Source organism: Desmodus rotundus, chromosome 7, assembly GCF_022682495.2.
Source record: "Desmodus rotundus isolate HL8 chromosome 7, HLdesRot8A.1, whole genome shotgun sequence".
Lineage (NCBI taxonomy): Eukaryota > Metazoa > Chordata > Mammalia > Chiroptera > Phyllostomidae > Desmodus > Desmodus rotundus.
In genome coordinates, this window is record NC_071393.1 from 4,988,080 (window position 1) to 5,016,026 (window position 27,947).

Sequence of the window (27,947 nt, forward strand, 5' to 3'; positions counted from 1 at the left end):
TTGTTCTCTGGAGTCTGAGATCTTGATCTCAATGGAGAATGCTCAATAAATATCTGCTGAATGAATGAATGAGGCATACACCTCCAGTGGGGACCCAGCTGGGCTCCTGGGTGGCCAAGGATGACAGCACCAGGCTATCTCTGCAGGGGAGGAAGACAAACCAGAAAGAAAGAAATTTCAATGATCTCTATGGGCAGGTCTCCAGGACTGCTGGAGACAGCTCCTGCTTTGTCTTCATGGGCATGGAGCTGTGCCCAGGCTCCAATCCCCTCAGAAGAAACAGTTTGAGGTCACCAGGAAGCTTCCATGCAAGGAAGTCTCAGGGTTGAGGAGTCTGGCAACAGGAGGAAGCAAAAATAGGGTCTCAAGGCAGGGTGAGCACATTGGTCACCGGGCTGGGAGCCAGAAAGCCTTGGACTGGGATAACACAGTGTTCTAGGGTTCATACCCTGAAGACAGGTAGACCTGGGGTCACCACATTCTTAGCTCTGTGTGACCTTGAGCAAGCAGTTGATCCTCTCTGGGCCTCACTTTCCCAGTCTGCAGATAGGATTAATAATAGCACCTTTCCCTCAAGGTGACTGTGAGGTGATACGTGTCCGCCCACACATAGTGCCTGGCACATGCTGTTTGGTGGCAGTGATCGTTGGTCCAGGGCACTCAGGCACACCCAGCACCCCTGCAGCTATTTTGACTCCCAAGCTCATGTGGCTCAAGGAGAATTTCAGGCCAGGGAAGGAGCTGTCAAGTGACTTCTCTGACATCACAGAGCAAGTCCTGTGCACATTTGACATCTTCCTTTTCACCCTCTTCTGGACACACTCCAGTTATGTGTGTCCCTCCTCTTTCTCCCTTTCACATCCATGCTGTCCTGACCCTCTGATAACAAAGTGTGGCTAGTAGTCAAGGCGTGGCTGTGGGGAGAGGCAGTCCCTCTTGTGGTTGGTGGGAGCAACAATCAATGCCATTCCATTGGAGGGCCAGCAGGCAGTATACATCCCATTCACAAATGTGCCTGCCCTGGGACCCAGCCTTCTTCATCTACGAACTCATCCTTGAGATGCATGTCTCAATGCACTGGTCCAGGGTGAGTATTGTAATAGCAAAGCCTGGAAATAACGTAAGTGTCCTTTAGTTAGGGATTGGAAATAACCTAAGTGTCCATGAATAAGGAGTCAGATGCACAAAATAAGGTACCTCCATGCAGAAGAATACTCTGCAGCTGTAACAAGAAGACAGATGCTCTTTATGTACTCATAAAAGGAGTAGGTGAGATAAATTCCGTGAAACTGGCAAGTTGCAGAACATGGTATGTAGTGTGCTGTGTCTGAGTAAAACAAGAGAAAGATTATGCTTATGCATTTGCCCGAATATGAATGAAATATCTTTGAAAGGACACAGAATAATGGTGAACGAGCACCTCCAGGAAAAAAAAGACATTTTAATGTTAAGTCTTTCTGTGCTGTTGCAGTTTTTGTCATATGCATATATTACTTTAGCAGTGTAAAAACTTTTGCTATTAAAATAACTGATATAATGGAAGAACCTGGATTCTTGGAATGAGACTTGGAAGTAAATACTGGCTTTGTTACTTGGCGGCTGCTGACTTTAGATAAGGAATAGGAACATGCCATGCCTCAGTTTTCTCGTCTGTAAAACTGGTGACTTTCTGGGTGGTGACAGGAATCACTGGGATTGTGCATGCGGAACAGTAACAGGTGTGATTAGCTGAAAGGAGGCGGTGTTGATGGTAGCGCTGGGCGAGCCCTCTGTGAGGCACCTGGCTTGATTCTTCCCCCGGCTTTTTTTTTTCTTTTAACCAGATTTCAGAGCAATGAGTTGGTTCCCCAGCCTCCTCCAAAGGACAAATGAAGATTTTTGCCATGGGTTTTATTACTATTATTATTATTATTATTATTATTATTATCAGCAGCAGCATTATTATTAACTGGATTTAAACCTCTGATAGATTTTAATCCATGACACTTTTTGGTGCTCAAATGGTCCCACTTCTCACCCATGGGAGTCCCCTCAAATCAGCTAGTGGGGTCTGGACAGTTTCCTCACCTGCTGTGAGGGAGTTGCAGTCCCTTTCCACCGAGTTTCCCAGAGGCAGGGAGGCAGGCAGGCAGGCAGGCAGGACAGGGGTTGGCACTGTGGAGTGGGTACATGCAGACCCAGAGTCCATGTCTGGTTCTGCCCATTTCTGGCACTATCCCGAGCCTCTCAAAGCCTCAGTTTAGGCATCTGTAAAACGGGGTTAATAACAGTGGCAACATGCAGTTAATAATGATAAACGACATAATATATATAAAGGCTTGAGCACAGGGCTTTGCACACAGTAAGTGGTTAATAAAGAAGATGACCTGTGGAAACACCTGCATAGTGTCCAGTTTGTAGGGAGAGCTTGACAAGTACATGTTCCTTTTGTCCCTTTTTTGATGGAAAGTTTCAAAGTGTCTTCACACCCTCCCACCCCTCCAAGCTGGGGAGGGTTTCTCAAGGGACACATTCAAAGCTCCCTCCAATGTCACACTTTCTGATGAACCTTTTTGTACTAAAAATGCTGGCCAGAGAAAGAGAACGAATTATTTTTAGAAGTTGTCGTCCCAACCACTAAGACAGCCTACTGTTTCCAGGGCTGAGCCCCAGGGAAGGCCGAGGCCTCTGAAAGCCATTGCCAGGCCTCCTTGGAAGGCCCAGGTGACCCCCCAGTCTCTTAGCCGAGCTCCCCTTGTCCACATCACCTCCACCTCCCATAAGAAAGCTGCCTTCTGGCTCAGCTCACTGGCGGATGTGGCTGCTGGTCACCCCACAACCCAGAAGCCATCGATTAGATATTTTTACTGAACCACTCTGTTTTTAAACTTGGCCTTTCTGTCTCATTTTCTTAACGTCTCTCAAGGACAGATTTTCAAAACTTTAAGTGGGCCAGCCAGATTGTGATAACAGCCATTAAAATCAATGACAACTGAGCATCAGGAGAGGTGCTCAAGAATGCTTTGCAAATGTGTCTTTGGGTGGTTGAGCCCACCTTTTGCTTTGTTCCTTCAGCAAGTATTCATTGAGCACCTACTGTGTGCACTTTCCTGAATAGATGTTCCACCTCAATAAATAGGTTACTAACATGAAGAACCCACAGCACCAGAAATAAAGGACAGGTGAGGAACGGCGGATGAGGAAGAGGATTGTGGCGCACCGGGGAGAAGCAGTGGGAAGGAGGACCAGCTCTTTTCCTTCTGCTCAAGGGGGCCAGCACTGCATCACAAGCCTAAGACACAATAGTAAACAAGATACACACAGATCCCGCTATCAAAGTGGAGCAGGGGAGACAGCAAGAAGCAAGCAAGCAGAGTGTATCAGGATGCTGTGAACCACCAGGGGCCAAGAGAGAATAAGAACAGGGTCCCATTTAGGCCTCCTGGTCAGAGAAGACCTGAAGGAGAAGGTATAGGAAAATCTAGGGGAAGAGAGATCCAGGCAAGGGGAACAGCAGGTGCCGAGCCCCATGAGGTAATTGATTGCTTGACTGGTGAAAGAACAGCTGGAACACGGAAAGCAGGAGGTGTGATCACCAGCAGAGGTGGCAAGGCCAGATCACACCCAGCTTGCTGGCTAGGGGAAGAATTTGGGACATCAGCATCCATAGTGATGGGAAGTCGGTAAAGAGTTTTTGGCCTGGGAGTGATGGTGTCTGATTTACGTTAGTTCAGGCCCCCTTGGGTGTTGTGTTGGGAGGTAGGAGGATCAGGAAGATGCATGCCTGGTTACTGCACCAGTCCAGGCAAGCGATAATGGGACTTCGTGGCAGTGAAGATGTCAAGATGCAGGCAGATTCCAGAGTATTTTGGACATAAGAAAAAGAGCTGAACTTCCCTCCCCAACTTCCTCCCTCCCAGCCCCCAGAACAATCATTCAGATAAGTGCACAAATCCCAAGGGTACAGCTTGTCAAATTGCCACAGCTGAACACACCTGTGAATCAGCACTGAGATCAAGAAACGAACCATTCCGAGCCACCCGGAAGTATCCCTTGTACCCCTTCTAGTGCCCCCCAAGATACAGCCAGTCTCCTGACTTCTGACTGCATTGATTCGTTTCCTGATTTTATAGCTATGTGAATGAAATTGTCGAATGTGTACTCTCTTTGCATCCGGCTTCTTTAGCTCCACGTTACATTGGTAAGATTTACCAATATCGTCGTTTGTTGTTGTAGTTCATTCATGCTCGTGGTTGTACTGCAGTATGCCACCGGGTGAATATATCGCAAGTTTATTCATTCTATTGTTAATGTGCATTTGGGTTGTTTCCAATTTGGGGCTATTATGAATAGTGCATCTAAGAACATTCCAGATCAGTGCTTCTCAAACTTTAATGTACTTATGAATCACTTGGAGATCTCGTTAGACTACAGACCCCAGTGGAGTAGATCTGGGTGAGTCCTTTCAGTTCTTGCATTTCTCACAAGTCCTCAGGTGAAGCTGATGCTGCTAGCCCACAACCATGCTTTGCATAGTGAGCTCTATTTTGGTGAACATATTCTCTGGGACAGCCACCCAGGAGTGGAATTGCTGGGTCATACAACGCGTATGTCAGCATATTTTCACTTTAGTTGATACTGCCAAGTAGTTTTCCCAAATACCATTTGACACCCCCACCAATGGTGTATGTGAATTCCAGTTGCCCCCACATCCTCGCCAACACTTGATATTATCTCTTTCATTTTAGCCATTCTAATGGGTATGTAGAGGTATCATGTTGTGGTTTAAATTTGCATTTCCCTGATGACAGTGAGGTTGAGCATCTTCTTGTGCGCTAATTGCTATTAGGATCTCCTCTCGAAGAGGCACTGGTTCAAGTCTCTAACCCATTTTTCTACTAGATAGTCTCTCTTTTTTTTTTTTAAATGAGGTTTTAGGCATTTTTTTTATTCTGGACACAATCTTTTTAAAGTAAATGTACATACCTTCTCCCACTCTGTGGCCTAGCCTTTGAGTTCTTATTTCATCTGTTCTTTTTAATCCAACAATTACTGCTTAGGACTTGTAGGGGGTGAGGACAGAGTCCTATTTTGCCCATCCTATCTAATGCAGAGGCTGTCACCAGAAGGATCATCCTCAGCTTTTTGCTTGCTTACACACTCACACTCATCACTGACCTTCGGAAGAGAGGCCTCTCCCCACATGAATGGCAGACATTCCTCCACCTACACTCACCCCTTCCTCACAACCCAAGCTGCTCAAACCATGGCACCCCCTTAATCCTGACACCCCATTGACATCTTTCCACCTCAGATGGCTTCTGACCACCTGATTAGTTCATCGTTCCTGGACATCCAGAGAAATGCCTGGCATTATTATCAGCTCCAGCTCCACAGACGCCTTGCTTATCCCAGAACCACACCTCTGAGCAGGGTTGACCCCAGGCCTGCAGCCAGGCCTGCAGCCTGAAGGAGCGAAGGCAGAAGAGAGGCAAACAGGCTGCCTGTGTTCGTGTGTGCCTGATTGACTTCTCCATCTGCTTAGGAGCCTTCGCCCTTGCACTTGCTGCACCCCCACAGCCCAGTGCCCTGACTGTCAATCTGGTGTGTGTGTTGTGAGAGAATGCGCAGTGGAATCTTCCAGAAGCTACATGATGTGGGATGATGTCATCACTGTGATGGCTGATGGAATGTGTGCATGTGTATTCTTGTGCTTTAAAGTTTTCTCAGTTTTAATTTTGAACACAGTAAATATTGATTGATAATTCTATGTAAACAAAGCTCTTTGGGGTCCTCAATCATTTTTAAGTGTATACAAGGGTCCTGAGACAACAAAAGTTTGCGCTATATTAAATGAAAAAAGTGAATGAGTGTGTGAAGGAAAGAATGAGTCAATGAATGCGTGAATGAATGAATGAAGTGTGTGCTAAGGAGTTTGAACCTTGCTTTTCTTGAAGGGATGGTGGTTGGAGGCCAGCATTCTTCCACCCACGTGAAGAATAGACTGGAGGGAGATGGGAGGGTTGAAGGAGGCGAGGGGTGGTAAGGGATTACCCAGGCCCCTGATCACTGTCTTCAAATAGGCTTGACCAGCACAAGAGTCCCTGACACAGCTACTGACTGACTGTTCCAAGGTGTTTTCTATAGCAGAACAATTTGAGATAATTAGAACTTCACAAAATGTCTTTAAACATGCTGGTAGTGGGCATAAGAAAACACTTGTAAAGTGTAATCAGTTATTAGCAGCTGATCAATTATCTTCATGGATAGCTGTTGGGTGGGGAGGGAAAAGAGAAGCAATAATAAGCCCCTTGATTAACTAATTTGAATATCTTTGGAGAACAAATTCTGAAATTTCTTTCTATTTTCTTTCCCGCTATTGTAACACCATACGGCACATCTGCCGAGAAAAGGAGGGATAGAAATGGTAATGAGCGTTATGTTGTGAACTGGCTCCTTGTTTGGGACCCTGGGAGAAAGGAACTAGAGGTGTGGGGGTTGCCAGCCAGCCAGCCTGGGGACCTCATGAGGGCTGGAAGGTAGTCACCTCTGCCCCCACCATAGGGTGTTTGAGGGGGGGTGGCTCCAGCGGGCCCGATGGGGGAGGGGGTGGGGAAGAGGGTACAGGGAAACAGCACATATCCTCCTGAAGACCTTCCAGGGCCAGCCAGGCTGGGGCAGTGCCAGTGTGGAGCGGACAGCAAGAGAGACCTACATTCTGGTTCCTCGGGCTTCTCCCCAGCCTCTCTGGGACCGGGTTATAAAAGGTGGCGATGAATCTGGACTGTTAGGACCCTGTCATCTCCAGGGGTCTCCGACCCCACAGGGCAGCGTGGACATGTTGTGCCAGCAACCACCTAGCCGAAATCCCCTCATGGTTAAAGCAAGGCCCTGGCTGGAATCCAGCTGTTGCCCCCTCAGCTGCATGACCTTGGGCAAATGACTTAACCTCTCTGTGCCTCCCTGTGCTCCTCTATGTAAGGGAAACTATAACAGCGCCCACCTCAGAGGGCTGTTATAGCTCAAGGCCAGGTACGTCAGAAGCACACTGTAAATGGAAGCCAATATTGTTTTATTCCCTCCATCCCATGTAATTAACAGGGTAGACCGGGGTCTGCAAACTGGCAGCCCAGGACCCAAAGCCCCCAGTAAATCTGTTTTGTTTGGATATGTTGATTTTTTCCCCTAAATTTGTTGCCACCAATTAAAAATTGAGAAATTTTCAAATTAAAAATCTGGATTTCAAATTTGGACTTTTCTGTAGAATCAGACCCACCAACCCCACTGGGCCCACAAGCCTCTGGGGCACCAATCAGCCAGAGCTGAGTATCACTATCCCCTTTCAAGGGGACACTTGTCTCCCATTCTCCGTGCCCCACCTTTGATATCACCTTCCAGGTCCTGGCTCTCACCCGTCAGCCCCGTGAGGTCTGCAGGCAACATGGCAGCCTGGACCCCTGATGTGAGTGCTTAAGCACGTTTGAGTGAAGGTGCATTCAGGTGAGAGTTCGACCCAATGGGGCAGGTCACCCTCTGCACCTCAGTGGTCCTGCCTGGGAGAGAGCTGCAGACTCCAGCCTTGGCTGTGTCTGCTCTTTGGGTCCCCTTCCCTGTGTCCCCCCAACTCCTGAAGAAAGTCCTTTTCCTGCCTGTGCCCCTACTCTCCTCTCCCCTCTGTCCTCCCCTCTTTAGCCCTCCCCAGGTGGTCTGCAGCCCCACACACGGGGGTGGAAGTGCAGCCTGAGCAGCCTGTCTGAGGCCCACAATGTTCCAGCCATGTACCAACCCGCGGCCGGTGCCTGCAACCACTGGTCTAATTCATCTCATTCAGACAAGACCTTCTTTATATGTAGTTTGAAGCTGTTCAAAAAAAAAAAAAACTGTCTGAAACCACCTTTAAAATTCCTCCCTCCTTCTCCCACCCAACAACTTTTTTCCCTCCCCTGACTGTTCCATTGCTTAAAAATGGCTTAACCAATTTGGGTTATTTTTAGAAAAATGCCTGGCATGTTGGCTGACAACCTGTATTCTAAGTTTCAACCTGATACAGAAAAGACAGAGTTTATAAACCCCTAGGGGAGAAAAAAGAGAAAGAAAAAAAAACACAAAATGCTGCTTCAGAATAGAAATCATCTGAAACTGACCCCGTGGTTCCCGGCCAGCAGAGCGTCAGGTGACAGGAGGGACGGGGCCCCAGCCACCAGCTCATGGTTTCAAGGGCACGGGGTGAAGTTTGTTCTTCTGAGCCTTTGCCAGCATCTCTGGGAGAACTGGATCCAGTATCCCGTGGTCTCTGGGACAAGGGAGCGACAGGACACTGGCATGAACTCTGGTTCCTCCACGCCCTGTGTCCTTGAGCCAGCAGTGCCTTCTCTGAGCCCTCAGTTTTGCCATCTGTGATATGGGGATGCTGGGAACCACTCCAGGTAAAATGCTGACCTCAGAGCCTGAGACCCAGGGACACCCAGCGACGTGTCCATAAAAGTCTGTTAGTATAAGGACGGACAGTCCAACGGAAGGACACAGGGCTCTGAAGAGAGCACTGGTGGGAGCTACATGGGTTGTAAGCGGCAGCTGAGCAGAGCTTTCCCTACCTCCCATTTCTTTTGAGATTTTTAAAATGGCTTTATTGAGGTACAATTTGCATGTGATAAAAGCTGCCTGTTGTGCATGTACAATTCCCGAGTCTTAGTGTTTACAGAGTTGTGTACCCTGCACCACAATCCAGTGGGAGGACATTGTCATCACCCAAAAAAGGCCCTGTGTGCCCATTTGCAGTTGCTTCCTGGTTCCAGTCGTAGCCCCAGGAGACCACAAATGTACTCCGTACGTCTGTAGATTTTCTGGTCATCTTGTATATTTGGGGTGATACGCTATATGCTCTTTTGTGTCGGCTTCTTTCACGTGGTAGTATGTTTCCGAGGTTCATCCATGTTGTAACACGTCTAAGTATTTCTGTTCTTCTTTTATTGCTAAATAATATTACATGATATAGATAGGCCACATTTTGTTTCTTCAGCAGTTGATGGGCATTTGGGGTGTTTCCACTTTTTGCCTATTGTGAATAGTGCTGCAATGAACATGTGTGTACGGGCCCTTGTAGGAACATATATTTTCAGTTCTCTTGGGTAGAGGAGAGTACTGCTAAGTCATAAGGCAAATTTATGTTTAACTTTTTAAGTGGCTGCCTGTCTTCCAAAGCGGCGGTGCCGTTTTGCCTTCCCACCAGCAGCATGTGGGTGCTCCGCATCCTCCCCAGCGTTTGGTCGTGTCTTCTCAGACCTGAGTGTGTGTTTTTGGCCCCTGGTTTCAGTCAGGGTTTGGTCTGGGAATTCTGAGAGCTGCTGGGGCTTGAAGAGATGAATGGCAGGTGGGGGGCATGGGACGCATGCTGGAAACCCTCACGTCTTAGACGTGGTAAAGCAGTGCTGCCCTGTAGAACTCTGTAGTGATGGAGATGATGCATACCTGAACTGTCCGATGTGGCAGCCACTAGCAGCTGAGGTTATTAAGCACCTTGAAATATGGCCTGTGAGACTGAGGAACTGGATGTGTAATTGTATTTCATTTAAATCAACTTAGATGTATTAAATTTAAATAACCACACAAGGCAAGTGTTTACCATATCGGACAGTGCAGTTCTAGAAGTTCGAGATCACTGTTCAATCTGTTCCCAGTCCTGGGCGAATCTTTCTGAGGATTGATCAGAACTCACCTGTCTTCGTCACAGACAGCCGGGGCAGACACGGGGCGCGGGGCTGCGGGTCTGCATGTGTGACAGAATATGTGTCTAGTAGCACACATGCCCCAGGACGGAGAGGGCAGTGCCCTAAGTTGCAGTTGTGGGGCTTTCGGTCAAGACACTCTGTGACCCGGGAGAGCTGACCCATCCTCTCTGAGCTTCTGTTTCCTCATTTGAAAAGTGGGTTGGAAACATCACTTTCAAAGGACTGTTGTGAGGCTCAGAGGAGAACGGCTATAATCCCTTAGCACAGTGTCTGTCACTTAGTACACGCAGACGAGTGTCAACGTCTGTCACTATCTTTACTGCTGTCATTCTGCCTGGTCCCCAGAACTGTACAAATGCCAGGTAACCCCAACAACACGGGCAGTGACCTTGTCTACTGCTCCACTGCTAGATCCCCAGCACCTGGAACAGCACCTAGCACATAGTAGGCGCTCAAATAAATGCTTGTCTGATGGATGAATGAATGAATGAATGAATGATTACTTGATGTGCTTCCCCCTCCCCCCTTTTAACAGAGGAAGGACAAGGGCACATGGAGTAGTTGCCCAACTGGACCAGATGTGTTAGCCCTAAAGGGTGCACAAGGATCCCCAGCCCCCCACCTGACACCCACCAGAGTGGGGGCTACTTTATTTTCTTGCTGCCACGAGGTTTTGCATTCTGAGAACTCCAGAATATAAAACAGCAGTCAAGGGCAGGAGGAAGTGATCGGATGTGGCTCCTGGTTTGTGGCAAGATAATTAGGTGTTTTATTGGCATCCTCTCTCAAGGACAGCCTCCTGCAGCAGGACCAGGGTTGCCTTCCTGCCTGATGCTTGAGGATGGGAGTGGAGCTCTGGAGGTGGGGCAGAGCACTGAGGTGGGAACAGCTGCAGGGGGTGGGGGTTTGGGACACAAGTTGGCCAGTCCATCTTTTATTTGTTCCTTTACTCGTGCATTCAGCAAGTATTGAGCACTCACCGTGTGTCCAGCATTGAAGATAGATATGTCAGTGACCCAAACAAAGTCTCTGTCCTTCAGGAGCTGGCATTGGAGGAGGCAGGCAGTGGAACTTGAAGTAAACAAACAGAAATGTGACCATGTGAACATAATGATGACGGTGCCATGGAGAGAGACAAGCAGAGAGTGTGACGGGAGTGGCAGGGAAGGGTGCTTGTTGTTTTAAAAGGATGTTAAGATGGGCCTCTGTGAGAAGGTGACATGAGCCAAGACCCAGAGAAGAAAAGGGGCAAATCCATATGGAATGCAGGGAGGGGGAGGGGGGCAGGAAGAGGGAGTTGCCAGTGCAAAGGCCCTGTGGAAGGAATGTGCTTGCTTGATGTGTTCAGGAGCCAGCAAGGATCCCTTGAGGCTGGAGGAGAGTGAGTGAGGGAAGAGTAGAAAGAAGTGAGGCCAGAGATAAGTCACTTGGAGCTTTGATGTCCTGGTGAGCCCTTTGGCCTTGACGCCAAGTCAGGTGGGGATCATTGAGGGGTTTGAGCAGAGGAGGGACAGGATGTGACTTGGGTTTAACAAGATCCCTCTGGCTTCATGGGGAAGGGATGGTAGAAAGGTAGGGCGGCACTGGGGAACCCATAGAAGAGGCTCCTGTGGTCACCCAGACGAGTGATGACAGTGGTCTTGCCCAGGGTGGCCGCACTAGAGAGGATGAAAAATGGTTGGATTGAGCTAACAGGATGTGCTGATGAGAGCAATATCCCCACCACAGTTTGGAGTCTCAGGACTGGCAGTGGCCCCAGCCCAAGTACCAGACTTGGACCCAGACTTGCACCCTGCCCTTCCAGACACCTCTTGCAGCCTGGGCCCCCTGCCAGCCACGGGTCTCTCATCCTGCCTGCACAGCTGAGAGGGAAGGGTTGCCATGACTCCATTTAACAGTGGTGAATCCTCGTTGCAGAGAGGCCAAGGGTCTGCCCAAGCTCAGGGAGCCAGTAAGGAAGAGCCTCAGTCTTCTAACCTGCTCTTTCTGCCAAATGCCAGCTCTTGGCCTGCCTCCAACTAAAAGCAAATTGCCACCCGGATTTTCTGGAAGCCAGAGCTGGGGGAGCTTCTAGCAGAGCCTGAGGGACCGCAGCCTTAATAGTCTGTTTGCTCTGTGTGACCAAACATTTTATGTGGGCAGGACCTGAGTCTGGCTTGTTCTGGCAACACTGTGGGCACTTAAATAATAACAGAGTGAATGAATGAGGGGGTAGATAGGTGGGTGGATGGATGGACAGACAGACTGACCAGGCCCAATCATGCTCCTGCTTTTCAGGCCCCTTGAGTCCTTGTTGAGGACAGACCGATCCGGGAAAGGATGGCCCATCCACATCTGGAGGAAAGAACCCAAAAAGACATAGGTTCACATCCCCATGTAATGTTCCAGCTGTGTGACCTTGGCAAGGGGCTTTGTCTCTGCTGGTCCCGTGTGTAGAATGGTACCTGCATCATAGGATCATTCATTTGCTCCCTCAACAGATGTTCTAGGTGGAGAATCCACTGCAAGCAAAGTATTATTGGGAGAATTAAATGAACTTTGGTGTGCCAGTTAGCATGGACAGAGTATATATAATAAGCTCTATGGGACAGTTATTATATAAAATTCGCTAAGAAGTTGTTGGCAGTCTCACCCGCACACCCAGGCCTCAAGGTTGGGCTCTTTGACCCGAGTGTGAACTATCACCCTGGCCCAGCTGATGGAATGTAGTAAAGCCAGCCTGGCTGGAAACACTTTCTCGTAGACACTGCCCCTTGCCCCGGCCTCAGATAATTGGCCCAATACATCTTGGCATCTGAAATCTACATACGGTGCAGGGAGTGATGGATGGCTCTGGCAACCCAGGCTGTCTCTCAGTGCGGCTCAGTTATCCATCTCAGCGGGCTGCGGAACCATCCATCTTGTCTTGGCCCCTTGCTCGTGGCAGGCCAGCATGTGCCCTCTATCCCAGGTCATCCCCCCTGCCCCCTCCCAGAGCCAGCCTCTGAGGCCCATCTGAAGGCATCACTTGTGCAGTGCCCCACAGTGTCCCCTGAAAACCCTTCTCCCCAGTGTTTCCCTGGGGTTCTGATGGCAGAGCCCCGAATGGCTCCATGGACCCAAGATGCAGAATGGGACATTTGATGCCCCAAAGGAGGCCCCCCCTAGCTTCTGCCACAAGGATTTCTCATGCTTGTATCTAACAGTCATTCATTCACAAATGTGCATTGAGTGTCTACAGTGCACCTGGCATTCAGTTAGAACAGCCGTAGCTGTGAGCAAGAGAGGCCCAGCGCCCACCCTGAGGGACTGACATTCCATTTGGGAGCAGGAACACTGAAGGTGCTAGACACTGTTCCAAGCACTTCACCTACTTACAGTCTGGATCTCAACAACACTTAATCGTCTTAATAACACTATGGGCTTAAAATTGTATCCCCACGTTAAGATGCAGAAATTGAGGTTGAGTCATTTGTCCAAGGTCATGCTGCTAGTGAAATGTCAAAGCTGGAATCTGGACACAGGTCTGTGGTCTCTGAACCATGTCATTGTTCCCAGACAGACCAGGCTCTTTCAGGGCTTCTGATACATAGCATTCACTTATTCATTCATTTGACCAACACATCTCTAGAGTGCCCACTGTGTATCAGGAGCTGTTCTAGGCACTGAGTATATAACACAAAGGGAGGGACCAGATTCTCTGCCTTCCTGTCATGGAGTGTTCATTATAGTATATAAAATAAGTAAGCAAAATGCATAGAGTGTTTGATAGTGGTACATATTAAAAAAAAAAAGAAAACGAAAGATAGGAATAGGAAGACCAGTTAGGGCGCTATTGGCGATTACCCCATTCCCTCTGCCTGGAATGTCTGACTTATTCATCCGACACACTCATCCTTCTGGACCCAGGTTAGATGTTCCCCCAATCACAAGAAATCACTGTGCTCTCTTTTCCTTTCATACTTTATTTATACTTTTCATATCTTACTTAGGCACACAGCACTAGGGTTGACCTCTTTGTCTGCACCACTGCACTGTGAACTCCCCAAGGACGAGGACTGAGTTGGTTGATTTCTATATACCAATACCTAGCCCTGTCCTGGCACAGAATTTGGGCTCAGTAATTAGGTGGATGGATGAGTGGATAGATGGGCGGGTGGGTGGGTGGATGGATGGATGGATGGATGGATGGCTGATTGATGACTGAGTGATTAGATAGATGGATGATTGGATGAGTACATAAATGGATGGTTGGTTAGGTGATTGGATGGAGGTCAGATAAAGGACCTCCAGCCTGGGTCACTCCTTAGTGGGTACTGGCAGCCCCTGCCCAAGTTGGGAACCACACAGTGATTTAATTAGAAGAGGTCAGTAAAACTCTACCTCTCTTGCTTGTCGCAGTAGTTTCCACACCCATCTCAAATATAGGAGATACATTAGGGTTTCACACTCCTCCAAGCCTGCACTGGAATGATATCTCAACATGATGGCCTTTGTCCCCTTTTACCTGAATTATTTATGCCCTAACTTGTTTCCTTTGGTTTCTGAACTCTTGGAACATACAGCAGTATCTGATTCATCATTGCCATCTCCCTTATCTAAGATCTAGCACACCAGAGATGATGGATGGATGGGTGGATGGGTAGGTGGATGGATGGTTGGGTGAATGAGGGTCCGTCTCTGGTTGCATCTCCGTATAGTAAACAGAAAGCAGAGTTCTGTGTCTGTGTTTGGGGAAGTTGGAGACTATATTAGAAGTCTATTCATCCTGGTTTTCTATACCTGGCCTGGAATCTCAACTGCCACTTCGCTCGCAAATCCTTACAGGATATAATAATATACATAAAATGTTTAGTATAGTCTGTAAATACTAGTATGCGAGGTTTGTCCACAAGGTATCCAGCCATGTAATATGAAAAATAGAGACATGTATTGAAGAAGTTACAAGATACAAGACACATTGTACATAGGACAATGATGCCTCAGTCCCCTTCAAAATAGGCACCTTGGGATCTCACACAGTTCTCCCGATCGCCATCAGCTGCTCCATCGTACTTGTTTGAATCTCATCTGTGGTCTGAAATCTCTTCCCTGTCAAAGGTGATTTTAGTTTGGGGAAAAGCGAGAAGTCACAGGGCACCAAATCTGGGCTGTAGGGGAGCTGAATCAACTGGGTGATTCGGTGTTTCACCAGAAAACTGCACGAGACATGATGTGTGAGTGGGCACATTGTTGTGATGAAGCCGCCAATTACCAGTTGCCCATAGCTGTGGCCTTCTGAATTATCTGAATAATTTCCTCGGAGGAATGGTCAAGCTTAACACAAAATTTGTTGCAGATGCGTTGTTCTACTTGCCCAGTCATTTTGAATGTGATGGCCACACAGTACACATGCTCACTCAGTGGCGTCTACCCCCCCCACTCACTAGTACAGTGAAATCGTCATTGTTCACACATGCTCATTCCAGTCCACTCTCCTTGGCTGCCAGGTTACATCGATGTTGCACAAACCACTCTCATTATATTAACAATAGCTGGACTTTTTCTGCACAGCCTTGTCATATATATAATAATAGGCACTCAGAAATGTTAGCTGTGATCTCTTGATTTTTATAAGGAACTTCTGTGTAAGAATTCACCTGAAGGAAAAAGGTTCTAGGGATTTAAAAAATAAAATCAGAGGGCAAATATCAGAAACGGTTAACAGAGGCACAAAGGAGATGCCCAGGATTGGAGGGGAGGGTCCAAGAAGCCTTCCTGGAAGAGGGGACATTTGAGTCAAGACAAAACGATGACTAAGATCAACTCCAAAGACAGAATGAGATCATCTAGATGAGGGAGGAAGTCTGTGGAGCCATGGAGTTGGGAGACCTTGGTGCATTTGGATTTCCACAAGAAATTCAGTCTGGTTGGGAAGGAACCAAGGAGAGGAGAGAATGGGAGGGGCTAGCAGGGACCCAGTGATGCCTAAATCAGAAGTGTGGAAGTTGTTCTAGGGCAGTGGAGAGCCCTAAGTGGGTTTTGAGCAGGGGAGAGACAAACTAAGGAAGAGTTGTTTCCCTTCATGAATCCCTTCAAGCCCTAGAAACACCTGAGGTTCTCGCTTCCGTAACCCTGATCCCTAACAATTACTGCATTCTTTTAGAAGGTCTCTTCTCAAAGTTGGTGTGAATTAAGGTGATATGTCTGAGTGTGGGGGTGTCTTCAGAGCTGAGAAGAGTGTGGACATATATTGGGGGAGCCGACATGCATATGCACAACTCAGATTGTGTTTTATGTGTATCTCCCCTATAAGAACATAGCATCTAGCCCTGGCTGGTGTAGCTCAGTGGGTTGAGCGGGGGCCTATGAACTAAAGGGTTCGATTCCCAGTCAGGGCCCATGCCTGGGTTGTGGACCTGGTCCCCAGAAAGGGGCATGCGAGAGGCAACCACATATTGATATTTCTCTCCTTCTCTTCTCCTCTCTCTAAAAATAAATAAATAAAACATTTTTAAAAAGAGAGAACACAGCATCTAGCTCAAAACTTTGTACATAGTTGACACTTTGGGATCAGGTGTTAAATTTCTTTCAAAACTACGTATTCTTGTAATGTGAATCCCAATCTCTCCTGGTTGGGTAGACAATTGAAATAAGATTGTTTAACTTGCCTCCCCATAGATAAACAACAGTTTTTTTTCCTCCACCCAAGACCTATCCTCCTCTCTGAAGAAATCCAGCCTCTTACATCAGCTCTGTGGCTTGGGCAGGTAGCCTAAGTTGTCTGCTCCTGTTTCCTCATCTCTAAAACGGAAGAATCAGATTCAATTAATGTTTGCCAATGTGTGGGACATGCTCCCACTGACAGGACATGAGATGGTCATTAGCAGTAAGTAGGTCTGGCTTCAGAAGGGATTGACTCACGCCAGGAGGAACAGTGGGTTATACTGCCTCAGTGCCCTTTCCATTCCTTCTCATTCTAACGGTAGGAAAGCCTCTGTTTGGCAGCACACTGTCTTTAATGCCTCTCCAGCACGTGCCAAACAACCTTCTTTTATAACAACGACAGGCACCAGTGCTTTGTTGTCACTGTACTTTTATTTTAACAGCTACAATCTGTGGCATAGGATTCTCTAGTCATTAAAATTTTCCTTTTCAAATGCACTTACTTAGATTTAAAAAAGAGATGTTCTTTACATACAGGTCAAGAAAAGACAAAACTTACCTTTGATGCTAGGGTAAGAATACCGCTAGGTTTAAGCGGTGCTCACTAGAAGGGGCAGGAGGACCCTGCTGAGGTGCTAGGAGTGTGAACATTCTATACCTCGATCTGGGCAGTGGTTAGAAGGATATGAAAGTTCTATCTTAAAATTGAACTTAAAGCTCTGCACATCTCAATCAAAAAGAAAGAAATAGGAGTTGTTTTGAAAATATAAATATTAAGTAAACAGAAATACATGTGGCGCCTGGCTGGTGTGGCTCAGTGGATTGAGCGCAGGCCTGTGAATCAAATGGTCATGGGTTCAATTCCAGTCAGGGCATATGCCTGGGTTGCAGGCCTGGTTCCCTAGTAGGGAGTGTGAGAGGCAACCACACATTGATGTTTCTCCTCCCTCTCGTTCTCCTTCTTTTCCCCTCTCTCTAAAAATAAATAAAATCTTTAAAAAAAAGGAAGAAAGTAATTCATGTGGAATATCAATATGGCAAAATGCATGCAGGGGGTGTGTGTGGTTGAAGTTCAGACAGTGATTCTGGCTCAGACGTTCTGAGACTCTGAGTGCCTTGGAGGTCTAAGCCCGCAGGTTGCCCAGCACCTGGAACTAGGGACCTTCCCCAGGCAGTGGACACTTACAGTGGGCTAGCGACAGGGCTGTCCATCCCATCAGAAGAGCCCTTCCTCGCCACCCCAGCTTTTTCCTGCTGCTCTTGGTCCTGGGTGCAGCTAAATCCCAGCTTTCTTTCTCTCTGCACATTGGCCCTAGCCTCAGCTGCATCTATCATCTGCTTCAAGCTCATTAAAATTATTTCTTTTTAGTTGCAAATGGGCTGTTTATGATGATCATTATTTGAATGGTCTGCGCCGGGCTCCGGGCTGTCTGTCTGCTGCTGATGGCCGGTTAATCAGATGAGTCTCCACCCCGCCTGGGCCTGGCCCAAAGTCTGGGGCTGTGTTAATCATGGCTCCCTGGGGCTGGGGACTGGGGGCTGGGCTGGGCGAGGATCTGGAATTTTGCTTGATCATCAAAGGAAAGGCTAGCTGTGTGTGTGCGAGTGGTGGTTCAGACACTCAGTTTCTAAAACTTTACTTCAGACCTCTTCTGGTTTATGTGGACGAGAAGGGTTTTTTCTGTTGCTTCAAAATACAGTGCTGTGAGCTTTTTATTTTAAATGTGTTTATTTTAAAAAATTTGTCAATTCTGTCACTAGCCCACTTGCCTTTGTTGATGTTCAAATATCCTATCTTTTAGGGTAGGACAGAGTGGTTTTTAATGTCTTTGCTTGATACAATAAGACTTGGCATTAGCCTGTCGTTCTTACGGGTTTTTTTTTTCTTTTTTGGTGAGATTTTTACTGACCTATGAAATGCAAAACTGTTAGAATCACTGATCTAGTGTGGTGTTTACTGAGCTCTCAGTTTATCTAAATATAAGATTAATATCAGCCAACATTTGTTGAATGCTTGGTACTGTATTTGATGCTTTTCACATTTATAGCATTTAAAATGAGCTCCCTGAACATCCCCCAGTTAGTGGGGAAGTGGAGTGGAAGCCCTATGAAGATCAGGGCATTACAATTTTGCCTTTGTAATCCACCAAGGAGATAATTCACACCTGAATTATTAAAATAGACTAATTTACTTCTTAGTTCCCTGATTGAATCACCTAACAGACACATTAATGTGTTTGTTACCTGAGAAAATGTTTGCAAGGAGCTTACCATGATGCCTGATGCATGTAAGCACCCAATAAATGATAGTTGTGATCATTATTATTGTTGTTGTTAGTGAGTTTACCATAGAAATGCAGCAAGAAATTAGGGTTGAAGGATGAGTGTATTTAGACAAAGTTGAAAGAACATGGATATAAGTCATATCGTCTGCTCCTCTAGGGCCAAACAGGAAAGATGCCAAGATCTGGGCTTACGTGGGGCCAGAGCTGGGGACCTGCTAATATTCCCCAGCCTAATCTCACCTCTTCTCGTCAGAAATGTGGACAGGCAGACAGATTCACACCCACCAGCAGTCTAGGAGGTCTGGGTGGAGGGGAGCCAGGGTAGTTGTGTCAGGCAGGTGGACTTACCCTGCTCTGAGATTTTCTCAGAGCCTGGTTTGGATGTTTTGAATGAGGAGTCCAAGTCCAGCCCCTAGCAGGTAAATTGTTGCTGTGGTGCAGGGAGGGACAGTGGCCCAGAGATAAGGACATGATGTCAGACACGTGACCATCCAAAACCAAGTGATGTCAACTCAAGACCCAGTTCTGATTGTCCTCCAGCAATGTAAAAAATCATATCTTTGTCTTCAAGATGGACAAGAAAAACTAAGGACAACTGTGAGCACTCTGCCACAACCAAATTGACCGTGACACTCCAGGTTCTTCTCTCCTGCTAGGTGAGGTTCTGTCCACCTGGTCGCACCACCTGGTCGTTGTTTGTCTCCCTGTTATTTGTCCTATTGCTTAAAATACAGATCCCTTTCCAATTATTCAATTTGTGGTTGTGGTTGATGTAGTTTCTTTATTGGAAAATGATTATTTTTAAATGATGATAAAGCAAAAATCTCCATTTTTCCCTCTTATGTCACCTTGGCAGATTGTTAGAAACTGTTTCTGTTTCTCTCTCCCACAACACCTTGTTCCTCACCTGGATCAAAATTCCATGGGACATTTGAACCCTAAGCCCCTGCACCTTCGTTGAGGTTGGTGTACCCACTACTGTAGCACAGAATTGGTTTCAGCACCTCGGAGAGCACCACATGCCCTAATCCCATGTCTATTTTAATCACTACCTTTATGCCTGGACCTTCTCCCTTCTGGTCTCATGAATCTCCAAAGAGGTCAGACATTTCTCCAAAAATAGAAATTCTCTCCCTGATTTCTCCCACAGGCTCCATAGGCAGACACACATCCTGAGTTTGGGGCAGGCTTTCCAGCTTCCGACGGGTGTGGGTTTTATGGTGCTATGGTGAACTGCTGTTGAGCAGATTTACTGACTCTCAGACGTGATATAAGACAATTACCATGCGTTTTGTCTCTTAGAGAGAAAAGGATTTGCAGCGGTTAATAGTACTTTTATTTCATTATCTAATGGTAAAAGTGTTTCATTGTGTGTGCAAGATGAATGCATATTAGCAATGACAAATGGGGTCTTTCAACACGGTGCGGGGCCTCATCATACATATGTTAGATTAAAGAGTTCACCCTAGAAATACACCCTTGCATCTGTATGTGTGTTTTTAATAAATCTGATTGCAGAAATTTATTGCATCACCGGATTTAGGAAATTATAGGGTTTGATTGCTGCAGATATAATCGGGTGATAAATACAGAAATGCTGCTCGAGTTATGGTCCAGAAAAAAAGCCCATCTTGGGATGGTGCGAGGAGGCAGCAGACCACATAAACAGAGTGTTTCTTGAATTATGCAAATGAACTCCATGACAACTCGTGGTGAATTGTACTGCCCGTGTGAAACTGCCACCGTGAAAGTGCAGAAAGCTACAAAAGGAGTGATCAAGTACACATATACAACCAGCAGACATTGGCCGTGCTGGGTGTGAGCTGGAGCACCCCCACTCCACCTTTCACTCTCTTTTTCCCCTCCGTGGTATGTCCCGTAAAAACCTGGCCTGACGCCTTAATTGCACATTAGCAAGGTACCTCCTAATTCATTTCTTCTGAATCCGGGCATCTTCAGTGAAATATTTCTTACACTTGAAGTGAACCTTAAATGATTTACTGCAGGATATACAAAAGGTCAGCTTGCTTCTTATTGGCACCTTCATTTTTCCAAAATCTACTGAAATTAAAAAGCCATCTATATCTTAAAAGGCGTATTTATGAACCCTTAAGTGTAAGTAAGTCATAGCTGGAACAGTTCCCACCTCTGATATATGAAAGCTGTCGACAGCACTTTCTTCCGCTATGATATGCCCATACAATATGTCGCACTTTACTATTTTGACACGGTTTGGAGATGTTTTTCTACAGTTACTGACAAGCTTATGCCATCACTCCTTTGGAAATTTAAGAGGTGGGGCAGGAGGGTGGGGGAGAGATGGAAAAAAACAACTCCACCCAACTTTATGGGAGATTATTGATCTGGCCCGACTTCAGACTGGCAAAAAGAGCTGTCCTGGATATTTTTTTTTTTGGTTGCATCCCCAGTTTCGTAAATTATTCATTTGTACCAGGAGTCAATATCCTGTCTTTTCTCAGCTTTGTAAGTTAAGAAAACTTGTTCGGAATACTGTTTTGTATGATGATTAAAAAGGAAAAGGAGGAAAAAAATCTTTTTCTTTTCTCTCTCTCTCTCTCTCTCTCTTTTATTGTTCCAGAAGGAGCTTAATTCCGTCGCTTCTGAGCTGTCTGCACGGCAGGAGGAGAGTGAACATTCTCATAAACATTTAATTGAACTCCGCCGGGAATTTAAGAAAAATGTACCTGAGGTACAGTATATTTGCTGTTACAGAATTAACTCAGTAGGAATGCAGATTTTTCTCTGTTCATACTATATTTTGAAAGCTGTAGACATAAGTGACTAACAAGAAAAGAAGCTAATTAGCCCCAGAGAAAAATTATGGCCCCCAACCTTTCGAGGTTTCTTGGTCCCTCGGTGCTCAGCAGCACTGTCTAAAGTAAGGGCAGGACGCTTCTCCACTGAAGTCATTGTTTTTGAGGGCTCTGTAAAACATCCATTTTCTCCCCACATTCATATAAGTCAAATGCTTGGCCTTGATGGCAAAAGCTATTTGTCTGGAGTTCTTGATTTTATTTTGCTTTTCCATTGGCGTCTGAGAGGTGACAGCTACAGCCACCCGCTTGTCCTTCCCTCTGTCGCTGAAACCACCTCCCACCCCCACATACATGCCTCGTTCTCCCCTTCCACCCAGTCCCTTACAACCCCAGCCACCAGCTTTGTCTTTCCCAGCTGCCAGGAAGGTGGTCCAGATAATGACCAGCCCTAAACAATGTAAGGGCCCCTCCGGAGAAGGGACTAGAAAGGACTTGTTTCTGTTCTTTACAGGGGCATATGTGTGAATTCCTTTCCCTCCTCTCTCAGGCCCCCTGTTGCTTCTCAATTTTTTTTTAATGATAAAGTAAACACAGATAGGAAAAATAAAGCCTTCTGACTCCATGTGATGTTGGCGGCTGGGAGGTATCTCAGAGCCATTATGGGAAATGGAGGCCCCAGCCACCCCCAGAACCAGCTGTGCTCCGACCAGCGGGTTAACTGAGCTGCCTGTCCTCACCTGCTCAGGTGGCCTGGCTCTTAGAGGAGGTGAGAGCAGGGTCCAGCATTCTGGAGCTATCAGACCTGGGAGTGGTGGTTCCACTCTGCCTGCTGGAATCTTCTAGGGGTCCAGCGCCATCTCGCTGATGGAGGAGGGTCCATGGAAAGATGAAGATGACGTGGGCCCACCCAGGAGTCGGGCCGTGTGGGCAATCTCTTAGCTGTGAAATCCTCCTCACGCAAGTCATGAGTATCTTTGATTCTTGAAGGCAAGAGAGGGAAGTAGGATCTAGCTAGAACTTGGCCATGGAGCAAGTCTGGCAGGAATCTAAGGTTCGAGAGCTTAGCAAAGGTGTGCTTAGAGAAGGGGCGGGAATCTCAGATCTGTTTTCCATGCCGTGGCTTCAGAAAGTCCAAATACGATCCTTGGTTTGACTCCAGGAGCTAAGAATGGTAATACTGAGTAACTTTCCCTTCCCTTTTAGAACAGAGAATAGCTTGGTCTTTCCATTGATTTTTCTGCCCAGAACGAGTACCAGAGGCTTTGCCTCTGCCTCTCCAGTCTCTGGGAAGCAGCAGAGATGAAAGGTAGCCTTCCATCTCATCCTCCTTCCCTGGGCCCAGGCAGGGAGGGAAATCCAGGCCAGGTTTTAAGCCTGAGTTTGGCTTACATAATTTTAATACTGCATAATTATGCAATTATGTAATTAGGAGGAATAAGTTTCCATTCCTATTATAGTCGTGCCTCTGAAAATTTTCATTTTTGGAGCTAGTTGCTCCTGATGGGCAAAGTCATGCTAAGGCTTTACTTAAGAACATCATCTGGCTGGTGCCCAGCTCACGGCCTACTGGTGCCTTTGCTCATCTCCCCCGAGGGCTTAAGCAGACAGTGCACTGGCCGGGAGTCCTGCTAACCCCTCCCCGTGGAGCCTCACTCAGACTCGAATCCCCTAAACTCACTTGAGCATGCGCTTGTGAAAGGAGCCTCTTTGGGGAACCTGTAGACCCACATCAGGTTCCAGCCATGCCTCTCAGGACTTCAAGCAAGCCGCCCCCCCCTGTGGGGCCTTGGGCTCCCTGTCTGTAAATTCAGGGGACTGGAGAGTTGGTTCCCTCCTGGGAGGGACATATGCCGAGTCCCTCCTGGCACTGACTGTCCTAAACCTGAACCAGAGGTGTCCTGCCCAAGTGTTTTATTGTTCCACACATTTTACAGTAAGTTGCCAGTGTTTCGCATCTCAGGAGGTTTTACCCAATAACCTGGATTTCCAGCAGCTTTGAGACTACTCAGTAGATCTGGCCACTTGGAGGCTCCATGCCCGCGTGACAGTCACCACACAGAGCTGAGCAACTGCCGCCCACATTAGGCTTGTGTTCCCTGCAGAAATTTGCCGTGGGACCTCCCGGCCTGCCTCCCTCATGTCCACTTCCCTGTCTGACGGCACTTCGGCTCACAGCCTTTGGCCTGCATTGTCTTTTCCATTGCTGTGGTTTCTTGCGATCAAACCCACTAGGTTCACACGCACTTGCTGTGTCCCTTCTGAAGATGCCCAACACACATCTGTACATCCAAGGCTCTGAGAAGCCCTAGGGGACAGGTCTGTCAGTGAGGAGGGGAGCCCAGACCCCAAAAGAGGGATTTTTTTCCCCCAGGGCAGAAGCCACACAACCTTATTCTTTACCTGAGCATAGGTATTCTTCGGCCCATCTCTTTTCCTTCCTGCTTCTCTCTGCTGCCATCTCCTTCCCCATGCTCTCAAGTGCCTCCAGCTCCTTCTCCCAGGGCGGGGGGTGGGGTACGCATTTCTTTTGGGCCCTGGCTGATGGTGGTTGGGCTAGTCACCAGTGGGGCTCACAGGGAACTGGAGCATTTAGGGTTGGGATCTTGGGACACTTGATTTTAAAACCCTCTCTCTTGCACACTGGGGAGAACTCCTGGGAGTTTACTAGGAGAGCCCTTGGAACTTAGAACCTCAAGGTCACTTGTGCAAAGCAGGAAATTAGGTTCTGGAAATAGGAGGCTCCCTTCCAAAGGCAGCCCGTTGTCATAGAGGTCATCAGACCTTTACAGAGCCCTTCCTGTGAGCTGGGTGCCATGAGGGGTGACCCAGCCAAAGTGCCAGAAAGCCTGTGCTCTGGTGAGGAAGGAAAGGCGAACACAGTGTGATATCGCTAAAGTGCTGGGTGGGGAAGCAGAGATGGCCACCTGACGGAGATAGCCCCTGAGCAACACTGAAGGGACAGAAGGTTTTCATGAAGGGACTTTGGTGACATAACCCCAGGTGTGGAGAATTGGGGGCACCTGTCTACTCCAAAGAGTACACCCACAGTGGACCACCAGTCCCACAGGTCCTTCGCATCAAAGAGGATTCCATGATCAAATCCATTGGGGAAATGCTACTTGCTCTGTTCCTCTGCCAGAAGTTCCCTGTGTGCGTTACAGCACAGGCTCCAAAAGTCCTGCAGGGAAGAAACTTGGTGTTGGACTTGATAGGTCCCCTGTGTGTGTGTGTGTCCCTGTGTAGGTGTATATAAGAGGAACCCTTCAAGGTGCCACTGAGTGCATGGTCTACGGGACACGTTTGGGGAATGCTGACCTAGGGGGCAACAGTGGGCTACAATCGGGCCATGGTTGTCACACCTGGCACTGTGGTGAGCTCTTCACTGATCTCTTTTTCAGGAAATCAGAGAGATGGTGGCTCCTGTATTAAAAAGCTTCCAAGCTGAGGTAAGACTCAAGGCCCTTGGCATGTCCCAAACCAGGTTCCATCTCCTAACCCACCTGGAGTTGTCAGAGGAGTCCAGCAGCCTCTGGAAGCTTTGGAGGAACTTCGCTACCCCATTCCCTCTAGGTCAGCCAGTGGTATTGTGATAAGTGTGGGCTCTCTGTTGGGTTCGACGGGATTCCTGTGTCCGAGCCCAAGAAATCCCCCCTCTTCCTAGACTTTGCCCAGCCTTGCACCAGCTCTGCTATGTATGATATACGTGGCCTTGAACAAGCCCCCTCACCTTCCAGGCCACTTTCTCATTTTTGGAGGCTTGTACTTGCTAACCTTTGCTCTCCCCCAGCATTCCGCTTGGCTTTGCTTCTCGAAGAAGGCAGCCTTGCAGATAAATCCAAACACCTTCCTGCCTATTCCGAAATCCTCTCTACTAACCCACCCTCTGAGTACAAGGTCAGCGTTGTTCACATTCTTTCCTTCCCACCCATCGGGCCCCACTTCATTTGGCAACAGTTGAGCTGTCCTCGGCCAGTTTCTCTTGCCTTCTTGGAGCCCTGAGATGGGGCTGGACCTCCCCGACTTCTCTTGGTTTGATTTTGTGGCCAAGACTCTGAGAATGCCCACTTGTCTGGCTGGCGCAGGAGGTAGGCTGGGAAAACAGCGAAATCGCACGGAGGCCGGAGAGGCCGTTTCTCACATGCCCCACCCTCACGGGCTCGTCCCGTCTTCCCCAGGATGCAGGCAGGGCCCTGGAAGGACTGGTCCTTCTCAGTGCCCACCGGCAGAGATGCATTTTAAGTCTGTTGTCCGCCAAGCACCACAGTATTTTAGCCCTGTCTCTTTGGAACTACATAAGCGTATAAGGCAATATTAAAGTAAACAGTAACTGGATTTACACAAATGTCGCTGATTTCCATATTTTTCATCCCTTCGTTTTATTACCGAGTTGACTGATATGCTTATTTATTTATAGGGCCATTCAGCATTGAGTCATTTGGTTGTGAGGTGCCTGAGCTGGAAGGGAGGAAAAAGAAAAACAGAAAGAAGACTCATAATGTTGGGAATGTGTTGTCATGGCTTTGTGTTTTTGTAAAAAAGAGGTCCCCATCTGCCAGCTCCTGGTCCCATGAGGGCCACTCAGCACACGAGCCCTCTCCGGCAGCTGATCCCTCTGCTCAGCCCGGAGGCAGGCATTGAGTTTTTTGTACAGAGCATTACTTTTTCAGTTGTTCCATCGCATGGGTGGGTGTGGTGGAGCTTCTCTTAGCCACTTAGAACCTCGGTCTCCCTGTTAGATGGGCATACAGACACTACCGATTTTTTTTCATGTTATTTTGAGAATGAACTGAGATACGATGCAGGGGAAGGGCTGCGTGTAATGCCTGGCATGAAGAGCACAGACTCCAGAGTCAACCTGGGTTCAAATCCTGCCTCTGCCAGTTACTAGCTGTTCGGTCTTATGCAACTTACTTGACCTCTCTGTGCCTGTGTTTCAAAATCTGTAAAATAAGATGATAATTATACGTACTTCATATGGTTGTGATTGAGGAAGAACTAAGGTAATGCCCATGGAATGCTTAGAAAATTGCCTTGAATATTAGAAGTCTTGATTGCTTATTCCTATTACCAATGACCTCCAACATTGGCTTATTTAGCCTTCATTATATCAGGGTTGGATTCCACCTCTTTCTTGGGTGCTTAAGGCTTTTTATCCAAAAGAAAGAACCTTTCTGTCCCTGTAGGAAATAGCGATGACTTATGTCATTTTTTCACTAAAAGAAAGAGTTAAACCTTAGGTTTGATTGATGATCCAGAAAAGACCCATGTTCAGGGTGGTGGGAAGCAAAGGCAGATAGCATGTATGTCTGGCCTCCTGCTTATGGTGGCTGTGTGGCCTGGGGGATGTTTCTTAACCTCTCTGGGCTCCAGCTGGCTTTCTCTGGCAAATGTGTCTAACAGGAGGGATTTAAAGAACTAAATAGAGGCAGTTGACAGGGTGTCTGGCACACAGCTGGTAGTCAGTGTTGGGGGAGAGAAAATCTTAGTGGGACCAAAAGGAGAGACAAGCTGAATTCTCATTTCCAAACCTATTTGGCTTATTGAATAGACACTGTTGTAATAGCTGGGGATCTTCAAAGAACTTCATTAATTTTCTTAAGATGGCTTTCCATTGTCCCTTTAATGTACCAAAAAAGACTACATTTGTCTGGAGTTTGATTCCTGAAACCCCTGTGTTCCTCATGATCTATTGACTAATCCATTGCAGCAGCCTGCCCCCCCCCACCGCCCCCCCCCCCACCAGCCCACACACACACCTCAGGGGAGACACACCGCTAAAGAAAGGTGCTGTTCATAAAAAGCGTTTTCTTCACCCAGAACAAACTGCACATGCACAACCCGTTCATAATCCAAATTTTCATTTTAATTTTTTTAATGAGGGTTCATCCTTTATGCCACTTCCCTCTCACGATCTACCAGGCCCTGGGCTCAGAGCTGAGGATTCCCCAGTGCACATTAATCACCGCCCAGGAATATTCCCCGAGGCCACCCCTTCCCTAGTCTCAGAAACTAGCCCATAAAACGCCACAGGGCATTCCTTCTTCCCCAGAGCGGGCCTCTTGTTGAAATGTAACACGTTCAAGTTCATCCCTCAATTTCACTCTCCCCGCCATGCTGCACACAGAATCTGGGCATCCCTTTTATCGTTTCATGCTGTACGTGTGAGTATGGGCCTTGTATTTACTTATTTTTTTTAATCTGTGTGTGTGCTGGTGGGAAGGGGGCGGAGAGGAAGTGAATTTGCCCTGCTGTGAATCAAGGAAGCTTTTCCTCTCCGCCTTGATTGCTTACAGGCCAGCCTTGATTCCCCCTGCTCCGGGAAACAAAGACAGCCAAAGAAGGTGGCTTAATGGAGACAGCTTGAAATGGCCAAAGTTTGAATATCCTTGCTCACAGAGAAAAGAGCAAGACGAAAGCCCCGCTAATTACAAAAGTTGCTTTATGAAAGATAATTCAAAGCAATAATTTAGCAAACATAATCAAGTCGCACAGATGGGGTTGTTGATGGATGGATTGCAACATGCAATTAGCAGTTCTCGCAGTTACATATCATT

General features: G+C 47.3%; 2 protein-coding genes across 2 annotated transcripts in view; one reads left to right on the forward strand and one right to left on the reverse strand.

The window, feature by feature from the left end:
* Positions 1 to 27,947, reverse strand: part of PHETA1 (PH domain containing endocytic trafficking adaptor 1) — a 256,756-nt gene that overhangs the window by 135,989 nt on the left and 92,820 nt on the right. The gene's annotated exons all lie outside the window — the stretch shown is intronic.
* CUX2 (cut like homeobox 2) overlaps positions 1 to 27,947 on the forward strand; it is a 221,020-nt gene that overhangs the window by 114,300 nt on the left and 78,773 nt on the right. Inside the window, exons 2-3 of the mRNA XM_053928512.1 lie at positions 21,216 to 21,326; positions 24,792 to 24,839. Coding sequence (XP_053784487.1) covers positions 21,216 to 21,326; positions 24,792 to 24,839 — 159 coding nt within the window. The remainder of the gene's footprint in view (positions 1 to 21,215; positions 21,327 to 24,791; positions 24,840 to 27,947) is intronic.